The 19,762-nt window shown below is 41.1% G+C and overlaps 1 protein-coding gene across 2 annotated transcripts in view; it reads left to right on the forward strand.

Moving 5' to 3' along the window:
- The first annotated feature begins 2,545 nt into the window (after positions 1–2,545).
- The window catches only part of COL9A3 (collagen type IX alpha 3 chain), a 727,303-nt gene continuing 710,086 nt past the window's right edge, over positions 2,546–19,762 (forward strand). Inside the window, exons 1-2 of one of the 2 annotated variants that reach the window (XM_044090399.1) lie at positions 2,546–2,930; positions 4,883–4,951. In XM_044090399.1, the coding sequence (XP_043946334.1) occupies positions 2,865–2,930; positions 4,883–4,951 (135 nt within the window). In that variant the 5' untranslated portion in view covers positions 2,546–2,864. The remainder of the gene's footprint in view (positions 2,931–4,882; positions 4,952–19,762) is intronic. The other variant, XM_044090400.1, reaches the window with a different exon arrangement.

Consider the following 19,762-nt stretch of genomic DNA (forward strand, 5'->3'; position numbering starts at 1 on the left):
CTAATCTGTGAATTTCCTTAATCTGCAAACAAAATTATCTCTTATGAGAAACTTTTCATTTAGAATTGCTTATCTCTTGACTTAAGAGACTTGCCTGACACTATCCCCTTTACCCGTCAGAACTTAAAAGGTACTCATTTAGTAAAAGTAAATGTGAATGCCTTCCATATGTTTTCCACACCCTGCAGTGTCACTAAACTAATTTTTTCTTCAGCATCAGTACAATTCTGTCTCCTCTCCAGCCATTCTATTTATGTGCCTGTTAACAACAGGGGTTAGGTTGGTCCAAAGAACTTTTACAACTACAATCAGGGCAAGAGGTGGTTGGGATTCACAATAAAAATCCCCTGTACTTGCAGACAGCAAAACAGAATGATTTCACACAGTTGCTATGCATAGAATGGAACAATTTAGTAAAGTGTAAAAATAAAATATTAATTGACAGCAAGATCACATGATCTGTTTGTGATTATGCTAATCTGGCAAAGAATCTTATTGCAAATGACCTCTTTAATTCCCTTTCTTCCATGCTGGCCTGCTCAGTCTGTGAGTAAACAAGTCCCTCATAAATCACCGAATGCCATTTTATATATATATAGTAAGTGTTTATACATGTGTGTGAAATATGCTGATATGTTATTGCATTAAATTTCTTGTTTTAAATACATACCCAATGTGTAAACTGTCTTTGTTATTCAGCACTGCTATGTTTTCAGAGGCATCTATACAGCCCAAGTCACATGTCTGAAATGAATAAGCAAAAAGTAAATAGTACAGTATTGGGTAATAAGATTGCATTATTAATATCTGCATTTTTAAAACTGAGTCAATATGTTTACATTTGTATCTGTTGTGACCCACACAGAGATAATGACCGTAAGCACAGATGACCAGTTACAGGCCTTGGGATCTCACTGGGTTTTGAACTCGTACGTTTCAGTCTTCAGGGCTCATTTTCCATTTCCCCTTCCTGTGTCAGCTGGGTTTCCAACCTTCTGTATCTAGAAACTAATATAAAGTTGGAATTTAGAAAATGAATGCATAGTACTATTCTAAGAACCCCAAACTGGGTTTTGCACAGGTTAAAGAACGTTGTCACAGACTTTTTGAGCTGGTTTCTCCATGTTTGAGGGAGTGTTTCTCATTTCAAGGGCTGCATTTTTTTTTGTGTCCATATTTCACATTTCATTGAAAAAAGTAAAGATGCATGTTTCCGTTACACAAGACAGGAGAAATTAGTTTAAAAGAAATGAGAAATGAGTACGTCAGGCAGTCCGTAAATGTGGACACTTCTGTTTGATGTTGCAGAACTTCTGCAAGGCATCCTTAAGTGCGACAGCAAAATGGGACATAATTTATGGGTGACAAATAATGCTTGTTAATAAAAACATATAATAATTAAAATTTTTAAACAAATAAATGGTAGTGATAATGCAGACACTCGGATGAAAACCTACAGTTGAAAAATAAATAAATATTTGCACAGGAACTCGTAAATGAGTATTTTTCAACAGCTCTTGTTCAATATTGAACATGGTTGCTAGACTTCCCTGCTCTGTAACTGCTCAGTAATATTATTCCTGACAAGGACCTGTTCAAAAATGTTTTTTTCTGTTGTAGTATGACATCATATCACTGGTGATGTCAACTATAGCGCAAACTTGTAAACCAACGTATGATGGAAATGATCCATTACGTTAAATCATGGCATGTTGTTCAGCATGCCAGTATGTGTTGAGAAACAGAATGAAAGCAATATGTCAAGGCTTCACAAGGCTGTAGAGATCCCGGAGGGCTGAGAATTTCCAATGAGCTGCTAAAGGCAAAGATAAAAGTAAAATCGCACCTCCAGTATTAGACATACTGTGCTAGCAATCAGAAAGGAAACATTTACTGCAAAATCGTTCATCTACACGGCATTTTCTGTTATGCATTTAAACTAGTGTCTTATTTCTGAGATTATTTCCTGCTGCACTTTGTTCATGATTTCCCACACATCCTGCTGGTCCAAATGTATAGAATAAATGTTCAGCCTTTTAAGACAGAATGTTGTGACATCATCCTTGCCGTCTCCTAATTTTGTAAACATCCATTTAAAACCAAGCACCTTTTTAATATTTTCCTTCTCTTTTTTACACACGCAACTAGAAATTCAGAACTCCGTTTATTTTTCCATGAAGTGTAATGTCCTGTACTGCCAGTATATCGTCAACCAGTGATGCTAAGGTTGTAGCCATTGCTTCAGCTGTTTTTCCCCCTTCACATGACTGTTTTGCTGTCTTGATATCCTCAGAAAGCTCATGTCTGAAAAGGACAGCAATCCAGCAGATATGTTAAGCTGAGATTTCTCTACTCATTACTGTCCTTTCTCTGCCATGCCATGTAGGGGTGAGACCACCATTCCAGGCACAGACTTCAGTTTAGTTAATCACATTAATTGTCATATGACACATGCAGGGGTGTGCCCTTCTGGTTATGATTGGCAGGTGCCACTTCATGCTAGGTCCATCCCCTTTCTACACTTCTTTACTGATCTGAACAAGGACTGCAGTCAACTCTTAGCTCCCCTTGTGGTGAGGTGTGTTCACCTTTAATGACCAGCTGCCAGAGACCACCACCCACACTTGCATAAAGTTTAGCCTGAAACCCAAGTCTCTGCCCCTTGCTGGCTGGCTGTGTATACATTTCTGAGTACAGCCCTCTACAGCAGGAGTCTCAGGTTTATCCGGATGCAGATGTGAAGATCATTTGGAAGGAGAGCTCTAACAGGAGAAGGAGGGAGCCATTGAAACCTGGAGGACAGACAAGGAGGGAGCCTTTTTCAACCTTAAATCAGAGCTGAGAGGAGAAGGAGGCTTGAAGTCATGGCAGGATTCACAGCTCTGTGGCTGTTCTTTTTGGGTCACCTTTTAACATCATCCTTAGCCCAGGTAAGGCAATATCTTAATCCATTTTTGTTGCCCTCTAACATGGTCCTTTACTTCTTATATAAACTTAGCTGTGTGAGCAGTTTAATAAATCTGATTTTTTTTTTATTTTATGAAGGATTTTGTCAATATGGGATGTTCTAAGAAAAATTAATTGTGACAGTTCTCAGTATGCAAGCAAATTTATAGCAACACCATATGAAGTAAGTTTTATTAGTAGTTTAAAACTTATTTTCATGGCTTAAACAAGAAATTGTACTAAGGTGTGCTTCTGGTGCTGACATTTATAAACACCACTAGACATTCTATTTCTGTACGTTTAGCTGTAGTCTAACGATTCTCCACAGCCAGGAAAGGCAGGTGCTCACTCCCCTGTCCACAGCTTTACACAGTGATGCACTTTTTTACTTTAGAAAAATACTTGAGGTACCTAGTATCAGTTTAGCAATGCATGCAAGTTTGTGTGTTTTTAAATAATGCGTTTTTTTGAAGTTTTATTCTTTGTTCTTCAGTGAGGAGTTCCTGGAGGCCAGGGTTACTAAGAACAGGAGCTGTGTCTGCGTACCTCAGCTGCACAATCAGACCTTTGTTTCAGCACTAGGTCTGGTCAGCTCAAAAACTTGGGAAGGTAGCTCTCTGCAGCATTCTTCCCCTCCCCCTCCACCCAACCACCAGTCTTAAGAAAACATTGTGTGCATTAAGTAAAATGTAGCCCAGTGTGAAAGTCTGGGTAGCACAAATAGCAGTTTACTTTGGGATACTTATGTAAGGTATGGGGAATTTATAAGACTATCCCCTTTTCTCTGCAAATTGGCTATAAGATCTGTAATCAAGAAATAAAATGACATGAATTTACAGCTAACCCCTAAGAATAACTATGATTAGTTCAAACGTCCCATTTGCAAGTAACTGTCGCATTACAAAGCCCCATTACTGACTTCCAGAGGATACTTAGTTTATAAGGTCGTCAATGCTCTCAGTGCAAAAGATTTAGCTTTTACTTTCATGGCAAAACTTATTTCAACTGTTTTCACTGAATTCTATTTCAGACAATGTGTGCATTACTATTTTCTGCCATATTTAAATTAAATTTAGATTTTTTTTGTTTATATATCAGGTCATTTGCCAGGCCATTTTATTCAGGACTGTTATGCAAAAAGAGAGACAGCAGTGTGTGTGTGTGTGTGTGTGTGGGGGGGTTAATTTGTACTCTTCATATGAAGTTAATGCTTTTAAAATCTTGCAAAAAAGAGCTAAAATCCCTCTCTGATTATTAACACAGAAGGACAAATTGAAGGTAATGTTTTTGAATGACTTATTCCAAACAAATAAGTAAAAGTAAAAGGGACTAAAACTCTTAATATCACCACATAGCACCTCTGCATTTGGAGTGGTGTCAAAATATAATGACTAGCACCCCAACGTCTCAAACCCGGTACCACATAACATTCTCCAGCTATAATTGCAGTACAGACTGCATTGGCAAGAAACTTTATTTTAGATGCAGGAGCTGTCTTTTTACATCTATGTCATGTCAGTTTTCAGCTCTCAAGAACTGTGTCAGATGCTTTTTATCTCACAGTGGGTACGTTTTGAGCAGAAGAAGAATTTATTAAATGTTATAGCCCACTTGACACTGTCTTTATTTTTCCAGTTGCAGAATTGGTAGTAGTCACAACTTGATAATTCATTACTCTATAATAAACTCTTGTCAAGTGTGCGTGTGTTGGGGGGTGGATTCGATTATTTGATAGACGTAATTTGTCAGTTTGTTCTCAAAGTGAAAAATACTGGCTTGCTTAAATGTTGTAATTATTTGGCATACAATGAAATTGTATGTGACAGAAGTCACAGCAGGAATCTTGAAGTCTTTTGGGGTCTTTCTGTGATGCTCATTTTTGTGGAGGAGTGGGAAAAGGCAGATATGACTGACTTAATTTCTCCATTTTTTTCAGCAGCTGAGACCCCAAGGGCCCCCAGGACCTCCGGGACCTCCTGGAGAACCCGGCAAGGATGGCATTGATGTGAGTAATTTAGTGACTTATGGGGGAGGGGAAGGAAGGGGTACAGAGATGGACAGGAAAGGAATTTGGAAAGTGTGTGTGTGTGTGTGTGTGTGTGTGTGTGTGTGTGTGTGTGTGTGTGTGAGTGACAATAAGGGTCTGGACAAATGTGTCATTAAAATGAAAAAGTCTGAGTATTAACAAGATGTGAAAGTGTGCTAAGCTTTGCAGGATATGTAGGCATTTATAGTGTGTTTATTAAAATATTAAGAACTTACCTGGAACATCGCATGCCTCTTACCTTCAGTGATCCTGGTATCAAAGTTTTCAATTTTTTTTGTTTACATCATGTAAAGAAATGTACACTATATTGTTTATAAACCTTTAAAACTCTAAAGCAGAAGGTTAATATATGGGGGGGTATTTAGTGTGGATCATTCCTGTATGAGTTATCTGACGTACATGCACAGACAGTCGCACACAGGCTCACGTAGACACATGTATATGCTCTCACGCACCCTCATGCTTACCTACATATGGTACTTTGGAAAACATCTGTAGCATGTCTTTGGAATGTGGGAGGAAACCAGTGAGAGTACCTGGAGGAATCATACTTATTTACCAAATCAGACTGGGTAAGATTTCTAAAACAAGAGTTAAATAAATGGGTACACAAAATGCATGAATCGTTTCTTTCTGTCTTTTTCATCATACAGCATAATATCTATCTGAGATGGGTAGTGTTTTGCATTTCGTGAAATCAAATCTTATGGATATTAATTTATGGGACACAAAGCCTGAATCAGAGGCCAGGGAAGGCAACAAAGTCAGGTTTCTGTCATTTTACTGGTACTTTTCAACCCAAAAGCATGATGATGCAAGCTGACAACAATGATGCATACTTTTACAGGTTTTGCATGTTGAACAATATGCAGTCAGATCTTCTCACATGTGCACGTAAACTAACATTTCTCTGGCACACTGCTCCAATAGTTTTAAGTAGAATGTAATTTAAAAGTTTCAATTACATTGTTAGTGCAGTTTATGGTTTGTGGTATTTGCGTCCACAATTACTAATCTCTTCCCCTTCAACACACTTGGTCTGGGTTGTACAGGTCTGCAGATATGTAGCAAAATTAAAACCTTACAGAGAGACGGATATGCCCATGGTCATGCTTTCATTTAAGGGGAGGTTATGAAGTATATCTGAGAACAAAGTCTTGATAACTTGTCAGCTGTACATACTCAAAAATGGGATGGGGTATAGGAATGACTGCAGGGGCAGAAGAGAGATGGGTGTGGTGGGGGAGGGTTATTCGACCCTACAGGCACATAAACTCATATCCTCTGTGAAGGTTCTTTAAATAGAAACTTGAGTTTGGGCCTGCAGCTGTATGATGGAGTTACACCTGATCCATCACGGTAGTATGATGTTTATTCAGTGTGGGACAATGCAGCTGTATGGTGGAATTACACCTGATCCATCATGGTAGTGTGATGTTTATTCAGTGTGGGACAATGAATGCTCATATGCCTGACGGGTAGAAGGTTACTTGGGGTTTACTTCCACTGGCAGATTTGATCTGAAAAGCAAAGTTCAAGAGATAAATACTATGGCTGGGTGGGAGAGAATTCACTGGCAACCCCCAAACTCCCTATCCCTGTCAATGATTACTGCTATTATACAGTTGTTTTTGTGTGTGGTTTTGTGTGTGTGTGTGTGTTTCTGTGTGTTTTGAAATTTATGTTCTTTAATAAGAGCTACAAGAAAATACTAAAATACAGCGTTCTGAAAACTAGAGGAGTCTGTAACCACATATCGTGTTGTATATAACAGACAGGCTCAATGTTTAACACCTCTGTGACCCAGCTCCAGGGTCAAGTCCCGACCTCTGGGCACTATCATTCTCAAGTCTTCATGCTCTTCCTGTGTCTTCATGGACTTTCTCCGGGTACTCCAGATTCTACCCCAAACATGTTGTTTCCCATACTGTAAGTTTATTTATTTATTATTTTATTTATTTTACATTTGATGACTGGGAATTTCCACTGGACACAGGTCCTTTTTCAGTGGAGGCCTGGGGAGAAAAGCTCCACAAATAACATTTGAGATATAATTGAGAGACAATGGTGTTATCACATTATATAAGTGGATTTTGAATCAAAACATCGACATAAGTTGTCCATGTATACTGCGTTTAGCCTTGACTTTTAGGATGAGTACTGACTAAAAGGTCCAAAGGCAGACCAGTTTACTTACTTGGTTGAGAAAGTACTAAATTTAACTATATATATATATATATATATATATATATATATATATATATATATATATATATACACACACACACACATGTAGATTCTGAAGAAATCCTAGAAAAACTAATCAACATTTCAGATATAACTGAAGAAGCTCCTTCAGAGTAAAAGAAATGCAGTTTTAAGGATACTCTGTCACTAACATTTCTGTAGAGTCTACCTCAATAGTGGTATATTGTGCTTCTGTTTTAGATGCCTTTGTATTTTGTGGTAATTTTACTTGTCATGGTGGGGCTTTGTGCCTTCAAATTCTGTTTTACATAATTTGAACTTCTATTTGGTACTCAATATTCCCGCATGGAGTTATTGGATGATTTTTGTCCCTGTTAGTTGTTTTTTTTTTTATCAGTTTATTTCTCTAGTTATGTTTATCTAAATAACTTAAATGTTTTACATCCTGAAACATTATAAAGCCAATATCCAGCATCTTAGTTTAGTCTACTAGAAATTACTTGTTGTAAAAAAAAAAACCTGCGTAACACCTAACCTGTATGCTCCTCACTCTTTTCATCCCTCGTGAGCAAAATGCTTCACTTTTGGACTTTGTTTTTAATAGTTACTGCTTCTGCCTTGTCTTCAGGTGGCAAGTATTATATTCCTTATTTTTTCTTTATATGTGCATGTATTTTCCACTAACTGGAACAATGATTACATTGCAGTGTGGGATCTCAGCTGTATGAAACCTGTGCACCTCTCATTATTGTGAACCCATTTCCGATCTAATGCAGACACCAAGTTACAAGGCAGTAGCAGTTCTCTTAAAGCATTGCATACATGTACTTGTACCAAGGTGTTCATACCTACAGCACACCAGAATGAAGTTAGTAGTAAATATATGGGGAGTATATTATTAATTTGTGGCCGAATAGTATTTTTCTGAATGTGTACTGGATAACCACAAGCACAGAGAGGGGCAGTATCTTTGTGGCTTGTTCCGGTAAATTGCTACCATGTCCCTTCAGTTCTACATTATGGGGTCAGTGCTAAGGATTAGGCCTCATTTGTGCCATGTAGATGAAGTCCACAAGTTTTCAGATTTTCATCTTCTCTCACAAGTGTAAAAGCAATTGGATCCCTGTTTGTACTATAAAAGGGTCTACAGTAAATCATACTAGTAGTCTATTAACACTGCAAATTCCAGAAAAACTCCTAGCACCTAAACACAACTGTCACTCACTGCCATAAAAATGCATCTTTAGGAAAGTAATCCTCTTTCTAACCAAGTTATGTACAGACCCTGTAAGCATTAACTTTGACAGCTACAACATTTAAGCCCTTTGTGTCCTATGCTTCTGGGAAATGTTAAAAAATGTACTCCTCTTAGTGCACAGAGCATACCTCACTACCTTGTTTGTAAACACTTTTTTATTAAATGTCACTGGATATTAGATTTCCTGGATATTTAAGGTAAAGTGCAGCCTCAAATGAGCATGTAATTTCTAGTCTGCAGTACTGTACTGGGAGTCCCCAGTGTACGTGTGTGAGCACATGTATGTGTCCAGGTACTGAGGGACAAGGTACTTACAAGGCTTCATGTTTTACTTACAAGGATTCATGTTTTCAGTTTTACTTTAATCTGTAAAAAGCTTAGTGCTATGCTTGATTTCAATACTGGGGGCATAAGATTGTTTGTTGTTGATCTTGAGAACAGCTATGCCATACAAAACCCAATATTATTTACAGTGATATATGTGTCAGTGACATATGACATCATCACCAGGGCTTCGGGATATTGTTTAGCATGATATATGTGTCAATGACATATTACATCCATCACCAGGGCTTCGGGATATTGTTTAGAGTGATATATGTGTCAATGACATGTTACATCATCACCAGGGCTTCGGGATATTGTTTAGAGTGATATATGTGTCAATGACATGTTACATCATCACCAGGGCTTCGGGATATTGTTTAGAGTGATATATGTGTCAATGACATGTTACATCATCACCAGGGCTTCGGGATATTGTTTAGAGTGATATATGTGTCAATGACATGTTACATCATCACCAGGGCTTCGGGATATTGTTTAGAGTGATATATGTGTCACTGACATGTTACATCATAACCAGGACTTCGGGATATTGTTTAGAGTGATATATGTGTCAATGACATGTTACATCATCACCAGGGCTTCGGGATATTGTTTAGAGTGATATATGTGTCAATGACATGTTACATCATCACCAGGGCTTCGGGATATTGTTTAGAGTGATATATGTGTCAATGACATGTTACATCATCACCAGGGCTTCGGGATATTGTTAAGTTTTGCTATTCTCCTACCAGAACAGGTAATGGCGTTCTGTTTTCTAGTATGGGTCTACTGAAGGCCTGGTTTCACCAGAGGAATTTCTTGCAGTTCCCTTTCCGCCTGCACCCAACCCAACAGCCCACTTTCCTACTTTAAAGCTGTCACAGTGGAAATAATTGAAGCCACTATAAGTAAAATTCCAGGCACAATACTGTTGGTCTATATTCCTAGTTTAATTATGCACTCTGCATATTGTCCTCCCACATAAACACATCTACAGTCTTTGCTTCTACTACAGTGCATTTCTACAATATGGAAGGAGGCCATAATTAAACCAGTTTCAAAACCTGCCAATCCCAGCGAGCCTCTATGGTTTTTAGGCCGATCTCCATTCTCCTTCCCCTTGGAAAAGAATCAAGAAAAAATGGGTTTCAGTCCGTTTTGTATTAAAACCCAAAATGTTCTCCAGAAACCAGCTTTGCTTCGGGACCGACTGTAGCTCAATCACAGATGTGTGCATATTAATGGACAACATCTTAACTGCAATGGATAAAGGTAAACTTGCAGAAGGAATGCCTATTAATCTCACTAAGGTCTTTGACCAGCTGGACCATCAGCACCTACAGATTGCACTTCTGTCCCGCAGTATTAGTATTAAAACATGTCAGGGTTTCCACAGTTTCCTCACTAACTGCACATTCACCATAAAAATACTTATTTTCTACTTCTTCACTGCATTTCTATTCAAAGGATTTCACAAAATATGTTCTCTCCCCACTACTTTTCAATGTTAACAAAATACAAGAAGAGAATCCCCGGTCCCAATCAGGTTATATGCAGGCACCATGGTAATTCATAGATCCAGTTCCTCAAACTCTTTTATAAAGCTCCAGCTGCAAGACAACTGAACTGTTGTCCATTGACTATTTTAATTTACTTAGCTAATTAAGCAGTGCTCCACTGTAACATTTTCATATAACAAAGTTATAAAACTGGATCAGGTTTGACTGTGGGAGCTCCTCCTTGCCATGAAATCATTTTGGCGGTCTTCTTCTAGGAAAGCAGGGTAGCCTTTTTCCCAGGATCCCCACCATGACTTTTCCTGTCACTATTGTTAGCAAATTCTTTCCCAAATTCCCACCTCCTTCTATAGGAGTACTACTCTTGCCACTTTCCAGTCCTCGCGTATTTTTCTAATGGTCCATAATCTAATGAAGCTCTCCTTCATGCTGTCTGTCACCACATTGGACAGATTCTGGAAGACACTGAAAGCAGCCTATCTTGTTGCTCTTGTCTCTGTTCCACATTGTAGCCATTTGCTACTCCTGCCCCTTCTATCCTAGTGTCCATCTGCCCCTGTCCCTAATCTTCTCTAGACCTATTCAGCACATCTATTATGAGCCTGGCGGCTCCACCTGTACACAGTTTAGAATTCTAAGCTTTTGATTGGATTCCACTTGATTCCAATTCAAAGCTTCCTTTTCTAATTTTACTACACTTTTAATGCCTTTGCATATTTCTTTAGCATTCACTGTCAACGTTTTTTTAAGAAAATACTTGGGTTTAAGCATTATGCTTTAAAGTAATCAAACCCTTAATCAATGAAGCAAACAGTCAAAATGTCATTTACCCTTTCCCATTTGGCCTGACTTATGTCTGAAAAGGGTCTAAAGACATGTTCACTTACCCAGTTAACAAATGACTACATTAAAACTTTGTGTAGGCCCATTGCTTCGATTTGGTTTCAATTTTGAGTAGTTACTTGATAATAAGAACATATTTTGGGGGTACTAAAGATAACTGTATTGCTGACAACAGCTGCTTTTACATAGAAAAGAAGATTTAACCTACAAACGTCTCTCATTTACGCAGAGTAACAAATGACATGTTTTGTCTCAGTTTCCTTTTTAGTGACTGTTTAGTAAGTTTACATAATGCCCCTCTGTTACTCAAGTAACTGCATCGTTCATGAGCTCATCATTGTTAAAAGAGAAAAATACAGTATACAGATAAGTGTTTTCAAGTGTATTGCAATATTAGTACTATTAAGTTGCAAACGTCAGAGTTTCATTATTACTATCAGGCGATCTCTTAAAGGAACAGCTACATGTAGATCACAAATCTTCCTCATCCTGGAGTATTTTTGGCCCTCTAAAATACTGCATACATTCTGGATATCTGGCTGTTAGATTAAAGGATTAAGAAGCTGTTAAGATGTTTCCTGTGGTCCAGTGGTGCAAGGTTTGATTCTCTCTGCCTCCACTGAGTAACTCTGTGACCCTAAGCAAGTCACTTAACCAGACACCACTCCCAGACTGAGTCAGGAAAAGTCCATGGAGATTAGTGCCCTACCCTGGAAAACAAATACAGTTAAAGTAATACATTGGCACATGTACATAAAATCAAAATTAGTTGTTTCTCCCCTATGGTGCTTTATGTTATTTAGCCTTCTCAGTATATTGCCTTCCATAGGAATTTGTTTTATTGACCTCTGTCACATTGTCAATTACATTTTGGACTTTTGGTCTAGGAAATGTTCACAGAGCAAGTTGTTCATAAACCTCCCTACATTCTGTCATGCTAGGAGCAAAAAAAAAATTCTTATGAATGACTGGAGATACAACTTTGCTCATACCTTTGCTGGATCAAACCATGTAGAAGTTGATGCTGCACACCAGTTTCTGGGACATCAGCAGGCCAGTTCTGTTAGTAGAGTTTTCTGTCACATCTGAATGTGCTGTTCAAGCCTGGGACATCAGCAGGCCAGTTCTGTTACTACTAGAGTTTTCTGTCATATCTGAATGTGCTGTTCAAGCCTGGGACATCAGCAGGCCAGTTCTGTTACTAGAGTTTTCTGTCACATCTGAATGTGCTGTTCAAGCCTGGGACATCAGCAGGCCAGTTCTGTTAGTAGAGTTTTCTGTCACATCTGAATGTGCTGTTCAAGCCTGGGACATCAGCAGGCCAGTTCTGTTACTAGAGTTTTCTGTCACATCTGAATGTGCTGTTCAAGCCTGGGACATCAGCAGGCCAGTTCTGTTAGAGTTTTCTGTCACATCTGAATGTTCTGTTCAAACCTGAATGGTAAGAAAAGTACAGTTGTGTGCACTTACCATAAATGTAGATGTTTCAGTGTATTCACTGTTGCAGTCATCACATTTGGGTTATCTGCCAGCAGGTAGCCCTCAGCCGGCCTGAATACCAGAGTCTTAGATTCCTGCATCGGATGCTGTCTCTTCTTCCATGATGTGAGGTCATCAGGGGTATAAAACATGCAGCCGATGCCATTACATCAGTTTTTCTTACCCCAGATGTCAGGTACCCCCACAATGGGAAGCAATTGTATGTTATGGTACCCCTCCATCAAAAAGCAAATACACCAGAAAGCTTAAATACACCAAACAAGAAGGAAAGGTAGAGCCAAGAGAAGTCAGGGGGCTGGAGGGAGGGTAACCAGGACTGCAACAGTGAATACACTCGAACATCTACATTTATGGTAAGTGTACACAACTGTACTATGCTCTTCGTGTTTCACTGTTGTAGTCATTACATTTGGGTTGATTCCCAAAGCTAAGAAAGGGAGGAGGAAGTTAGAGAGCATTAGGGCCAGCTATTAAGCCGTGCAGGACTGCAGTGGCAAAACGAGCTCTGGATTTAGAAAAAAATAGGCATGTGGTAATGCTTGGTGAAGGTATGTACAGAACTCCAGGTAGCAGCTTCTAGGTTGTCCCTGGTAGGGATTCCTCTGAGAAAGGCTGTAGAGGTAGATGCAGCCCTGGTGGAATGTGATCTTATCCCCTGTGGGGTAGGTTTTCCGTGGTGCTTATAGCAGAAATGAATGCAGTGGGCTATCCATTTGGAAATGGTTTGCTTTGAAATGGCCTTCCCCTCTGCCCCTGTAGCAAAGCCTACTAGCAGCTGTTCAGATTTTCTGAGAGGCTTAGTCCTGCCCAAATAAAATCTAAGTTGTCTGTGCATGTCCAAAGAGTGCAGTATTCGTTCTCATTTGTTTTGTGGATTCGTGGAAAAGGCTAGGCAAATGAATGGACTGATTAAGGGCCACACTAGACACCACCTTGGGCATAAAGGAAGGACTGGTCCTGAGGGAAACCCTGTCTGCATGGAAGATAATGAAGGGCTCCACTGCCATGAGGGCCTGTAATTCAGACACTCTTCTTGCTGAAGTTATGGCTAGAATGAAGGCTGTTTCTCAAAAGAGGAATTTCAACTCTGCAGTTGCAGCTGGCTCAAAAGGAGGGAGGGTGAGCTTTTCCAATACAAAGTTAAGGTCCCAGGCTGGAATAGAGGCTCTCCGGGGGGGGAGGGGGGGGTCTTACATTTTTGGCCCCTCTGAGGAATTGCTTTAGCAAGGGGTGAGAGAAGAGGGGTGGTTCAGTATTATAATGTGCTGAAATGGCAGAGGCATGAATTTTAATTGACGAGAAGGATAGGCCCTTGTGGAGCATTTCTGTTAAGTACTGAAGTATATGAGGTAAGCTGGGCACCATTGTGCCCATCCCCTGAGTCTGGCTCCAGGAACAGTATCTTTTCCACTTTTCAGCATAGGATTTTCTAGTACTAGGTCTCCTTGCTTCCAGAATAACATGTAGTACCTGCTTACTGAGGGATGCTATTGAAGAGCTCAAGGAATTGGCCAGGCTGCAAGGTTCAGGGTTTGAAGCTGAGGGTGCAGAATCTGGCCCCCCTGCTGGGACAGCAGGGGAAGGGATCTGAGGCAGGTGCCATGGTTCCAGCAGTGTCGTACTGTGCAAGAGGGGGTACCAGTGTTGGTGTGGCCAATCTGGTGCAATCAGTATAGTCCTTGGCTTGTCCTGTTTGATCCTTAGCAGAACCTTGGAGAGGACAGGCAGAGGGGGAAAGGCATAAACTAACAGGTTTTCCCAGGTAAAGGACAGGGCATCCACTTTCCAGCTTGACTGTGGGAAGTCCTTGTGCAGAATTTGTGATATTGGTAGTTCTGAGGGGAGGCAAACAGGTCTGTCTCTGGAGTACCCCATTTGTTCCTCTTGAGGTTGAATATTTTTGTTTCCAGTTTCCAGTTTCCACTCGTGTGGGTCCATGAGATTTCTGCTTAGGTCATCTGCCAGAGAATTTAGCTTGCTTGGCAGGACTTGAGCCTGTAGGTGTACTTGGTAGCTCAAGGCTGTGTTCCACAGAGCCATGGCTAGTCTGTAGAGAGGGTACGAGCGGGTTCCCCCTTGCTTGTTTATGTACCACATAACTCTGGTGTTTGTCTTTACCGATAATTGTCCTGGAAGAATGTGGTCTTTCAAGGCTGTCAGGGAATTCTGTACAGCTAACATTTCTTTTTGGTTGATATGCAGGTGCATCTGTCTCTGGTTCCATTTGCCCTGAATGCACTGCCCTGCCAAGTGAGCCCCTCCTCCCCATGCATAGTCTGATGCGTCTGTTGCTATGGTTTGGGCTGCAGGGGGTAGAGTGAAAAGGAGCCCCTTAGCAGGCCTCTGCCCACCAAAGGAACTCCGTCTTTATACAAGGAGTGATATGAATCATTGATTCCGATTCGTGAGAATGTTGACACCATAGGCTTTTTAGACACAACTGTAGTTTCCTCATATGCAGTCTTGCATATGGAATTAGTAGAATGCCAACAGGCCATGAACCCCAGGGCTTGCAGAATTTTCCATGCACATAGCTGGGTCTTTGTGGACAGTAGTTTGTAGTAGGTTGTCAAATAAACTTGTTCTCTGGAGTGAGGAAAACCATCTGGGAAGTTGTGTTCAAGCTTGCTCCCAGGAATACAATCTGTTGGCAGGGTACTAGGTGAGATTTCTTTTAGTTTATGGTGAACCCCAGTGAGGTTTGAAGTTTCTTTACGAATTCCAGATGTTTTAATAGCAAATCCTGGCTTTCTGCCTGAATCAGACCATCATCCAAGTATGGGTATATTTGAATATTTCTCTGCCTGCAAAATGCAATGGCTGGAGCTAGACACTTTGTGAATACCCTGGGCGCAGTAGATAAGCCAAAGGGAAGTACAGAGAACTTGATAGTGCATGGAGCCTGCCCTGAAGCATAGGTATTTCCTGCAAGATTCCCTTATTGGAATGTTCATAGGTTCATAGGTTCATACTAGGCTATCTGCCCTAGGGCATTTATAAGCCTAGCCAGAGTGTGTGTGGCTTTCACCACCCCTTAGGATGAGAATACTATACCCATTAGTTTGCTGTGCCTCTGTCCAGCAGTGATACAGAGATGATTCCCGGGGTAAACCTACGATCTCCCATCCACTCGTCAAGATTTCTCTTGAACAGAGTCAGTGAGGGGCTCTGCCTCACATGGACTGGGATTCTGTTCCATAGTGTAGGGAGTCTCTGGGTGATGAAGCTGTCCCTCCAGCACGTCCTATTTATATCTGTGTTGAGGTTTAAGTCTCTTGCTCTCGTGGCTCTGGTGGATTTGGATTTTTGAGGTGGAGCATGTCCATTAATTCCGGGTTGGACATGGCCTTGTATGTCAGGCACAGATCACCTCTGAGCAGATGGTATGCGACTGAATAGAGCTGGAGTTTCTTCAGTCGGGCATCGTATGACATATGTTTGAGCCCCTTTATCCTTTTGGTGAGGAACTTTTGGGGTCTTTCCAACTGCTGCAGGTGTTGGATAAGGTACATTCCGAATGGGGCGTTGTACTCAATCATTGGTCTGATAAGTGAAGAGTACAGGGGTACAATGACCTCTCCTGATCTGGATGTGAATCCCTTCATGATCAGGTGGGCAATGTAGAAGGTCTTCCTAACCACTTTGGCAATGTGAGTGTCAAAGAGAGGTTACTGTCAACTTGGGTCCCCAGGTCCCTGATAACTTCTTCCATGTTTAATGGATTACCACCTATGTGGTAATTAGGGGTTACCTTGTTTTTCCCAAAGGGTATGACTATACATTTTTTGGCATTTAGCTTAAGGCCATGGCTCTGGCACCAGTTATCCATTTCTATGAGACCTTTCTGGAGGATGTCTGTGTCTGATGGAGTGTCAATTATGGTACCCAGTTTGCAGTCATCTGCAAATTTTGTCAGCCACAATCCCCCTATGTTTGCCTGCACTTCAGAAAAATAAATGCCGAACAAGAGGGGGCCCAGGACTGAGCCCTGTGGGACACCGCTCGTGACCGGCTTAGAGTCTGACATGGCACCAGCAACTCTAACCCTGTGTGTTCTGTCCTTGAGCCAGTTTGCAACCCATCTTGTGACATATGGGTTTACATCTAAGCTGGTGAGCTTTTCTATGATGCCCGAGTGGGGTATTGTGTCGAACGCTTTTGCTAGGTCAAGGTAGGCTGTGTGAACTGCCTTACCCTTATCAATGGCCTTAGTGACTGTTTCGAAAAAGTCTACCAAGTTCAAGAGGCAGGATCTGCCCTTGACAAAGCCAAATTGGGTAGGATCCAGTGTCTGTAGGTCCCCAATGTCTTTATTTATGAGTTCCATTATGATCCTCTCCATAGCTTTGCAGACAAGGCTCGTCAAGCTTATGGGGCGGTAATTTCTAGGGTCCGTAGAAGCACCGCCTTTGTGGAGTGGGACCACAGTTGCCGTACGCCATTCTTTGGGTGCGTATCCTGTAGTAAGACTAAGATTAAACAGCAGCCTTATGTATGGGTTTAGTTCCTCATTGAGTTCGTGTAGCACACAGCCGGGGACACCGTCCGGTCCCATTGATGCTGTGTTTTTGCTTTAGAGAGCAGCTCTCACCTGGGCATCTGAGATGTTTGGGAGGCTAGACTCTGGTGGGATAGATATTTCTCCTTTTGGGGGGGAGGGAGGGGAGAAATTTGCACTAAACCTGTCTGCCAGTATGTTGGCAATGTCTGTGGGTTCAGTGATTTTTTTATCATTTTGGACTAATTCTGAGCATATCTGGGAGTTTCCACCCAGGTTTCTAACATAGCTAAAGAAGGCTTTATGATTGTCTTTTGTGTCATTAGCGATTTTTCTCTCAAAGTTGGCCTTGGATGATTTTATGAGTGATCGTAGTTTTTTGCTAGTATTGATCAGAGATGCCTTCCCTTTTAGGGATTTTGCTCTGTCATGTAGTAGCTTTCTCCTCTTGTTGTAGAGTTTGTTTATGGCTGGAGTTCACCAGACCGGGCACCTGCCTTTGGTGGAAAGGGTCTTGATTTTATTAGGGATTGCTTGATCCATACATTCCTGGAGGTGCTCGTAGAAGGCATTTGTAAGGGTTTCAGCAGCGTGGGTTGTGGTTTCCACTGGCTCGGGGGCCTTGAAGGATACCACTCCAGTCTTAAGAAGTGTGAAGTTTGCTTTTGAGAAGTTCTTCACTGTGGTCTTTTTTGCTGGGGGTGGGGGTGGGATGTGGATCTCCAGTGAGATTAATTTATGGTCTGATCTCACTAATGAGGGATATACTTCTGGTGTGGAGCATTTTGTCCCCATGTACAGGTAAGCTTCCTTTAAGTCTAAGGTCACCAACCAGGTATCTTTGCCTAGCATAGGAAGCAGCTGTTGAAGCGTTAGCATTTTGAATTTTGGGATTACCAAAAAGGTGTTTAGAATAGAGAGGTCCAGGATAGGACGCCAGGAGCTACCTTTTCTGGGTACCAGGAAAAGTCTTGAATAAAAACCTTGTCCGCTTTCTTCTGCTGGGACAGGTTGAATAGCCCTGATACTTAGAAAAGAGAGAACCTGCTGTAGAGCCTCTGCTCACTGATTTGGGGGTAGGTCTGGCCAACCATTTGGGGTTGGTAGGGTGTGGAAGTGGAATCTGTATCCTTGGGAAACTATATTCAGTACCCATTTGTCCTGGGTAATCAGTTCCCAGTTTTCTGCATGCAGGGCCAGCTTGCAGAGCAAGCAGCTGAGCAGGGCTTGGAAGGGTTAAGGTTGAGTCATTGTGCAATTTTTCCATAGGGGGTTGTCTTACTACTCCCTGCTTTGGAAGTGGGATCCCCCCCCACTGCTTAGGCTTGTGCGTAGCCTGAGATTATAGCCTAGGTGGTCTGCTGTTCCTGGGTTTGGACTGAGAAGGCCTGGAAGAGGCTGGAAAAGACCAATTCTTTAAAGGCCAATGCCTACATAATCTGGGAGGCTGTACTTGCAGGAAATCTTTAACTTTTTCCTCCATCTTTTTGAGGACGTCTTCTGCTTTGTTGCCAGACAGGTGGTCTTGGTTTAAGGGAGTATCCGGTAATTTAATTGGTAATTTAGCTTTAACATGATCTGGCAAGTTTTGCTCCTTAAGCCAATCTTGCCTTCTAAGTACAGACCCAGTGACAGCAGCCCTGCAAGATGCTTCTAAAGAGTCAAAACCACATTGCAAAGTATGTTTACCAAGTTGTTCTGCAGAATGCATTAAATCCTGTAATACTTTGTATTCAGCACAGTCAGGAATCAACATCATTTTCTGTTAAAAGTACCAGCAGCATATTATGAGACTACTTAAACATACAAAACTGGCAATTTAAAGCCCTAATGGCCAAAGTAGCGGAAGTATATACCTTGAAACAAAATGAAGTACCAAACTGCCAGAGCCACGGATGTCTGGCAGTTTGGTACTTCACTTTGTTTCTTGGTTTTATTGTACCAAATATCCTTCTTGACTTCATGGAAGTATATACCTTCTTACCCCATCTGTCCAAGGCTCTAGAATTTGTATCAGAAGGGGAGGGGTTTTGGCAGCAGTAGCCTTAATGCCCTTTGGCCTTTGGGAAATGGTCTTGGATTCTTGAAGTGGAACTTGTGAGAGTCAGGTACTCTGTAATACCTGTCAAGTTTTCTAGGAGTTGGATGTAAAGTGTCAGTGGAAAGGCTAGATTCCAAGAAAGCGTCATCTACAATGTCCAGAACAGGAGGGATAGCTAAAGGCCTGTGTTGTGAGAGGAGTAAAAATTCCCTAAGCCTCTTTTTGGAGTCGGAGTAATCCTGGCTTTCCCAGTGAAAATGCTCCCTAAGAGTGTGCAAGGTTTCACCAAAAGAAAAATCTTCTGGAGGGGAAGCAGATGGAATAGAATCCTCATAGGTAGATAAGGGCAAATCCTGGTAATCAGAAGAAACAGAAATATCCTGATCAGAAGAATCAGAAGGAAAATCAGCTCTAGGTCTCTTAGAGGGGGAAGAATGGCTTCCCCTAATTAAGGTAATAAGGTCTTCAGCCATTCTAAGCATTTGTTTTTTAGGCATATGGGCCTGACCATGTGGTTTGGATGTCGGTTTTCTATGAGTGGGTCAAGTTTTAGGCCTGGATGAAGAAGATGGCA

The sequence above is a fragment of the Protopterus annectens genome, chromosome 12.part0 (genome assembly GCF_019279795.1).
Source record: "Protopterus annectens isolate FY-2018-M chromosome 12.part0, PAN1.0, whole genome shotgun sequence".
Classification (NCBI taxonomy): Eukaryota; Metazoa; Chordata; order Ceratodontiformes; family Protopteridae; genus Protopterus; species Protopterus annectens.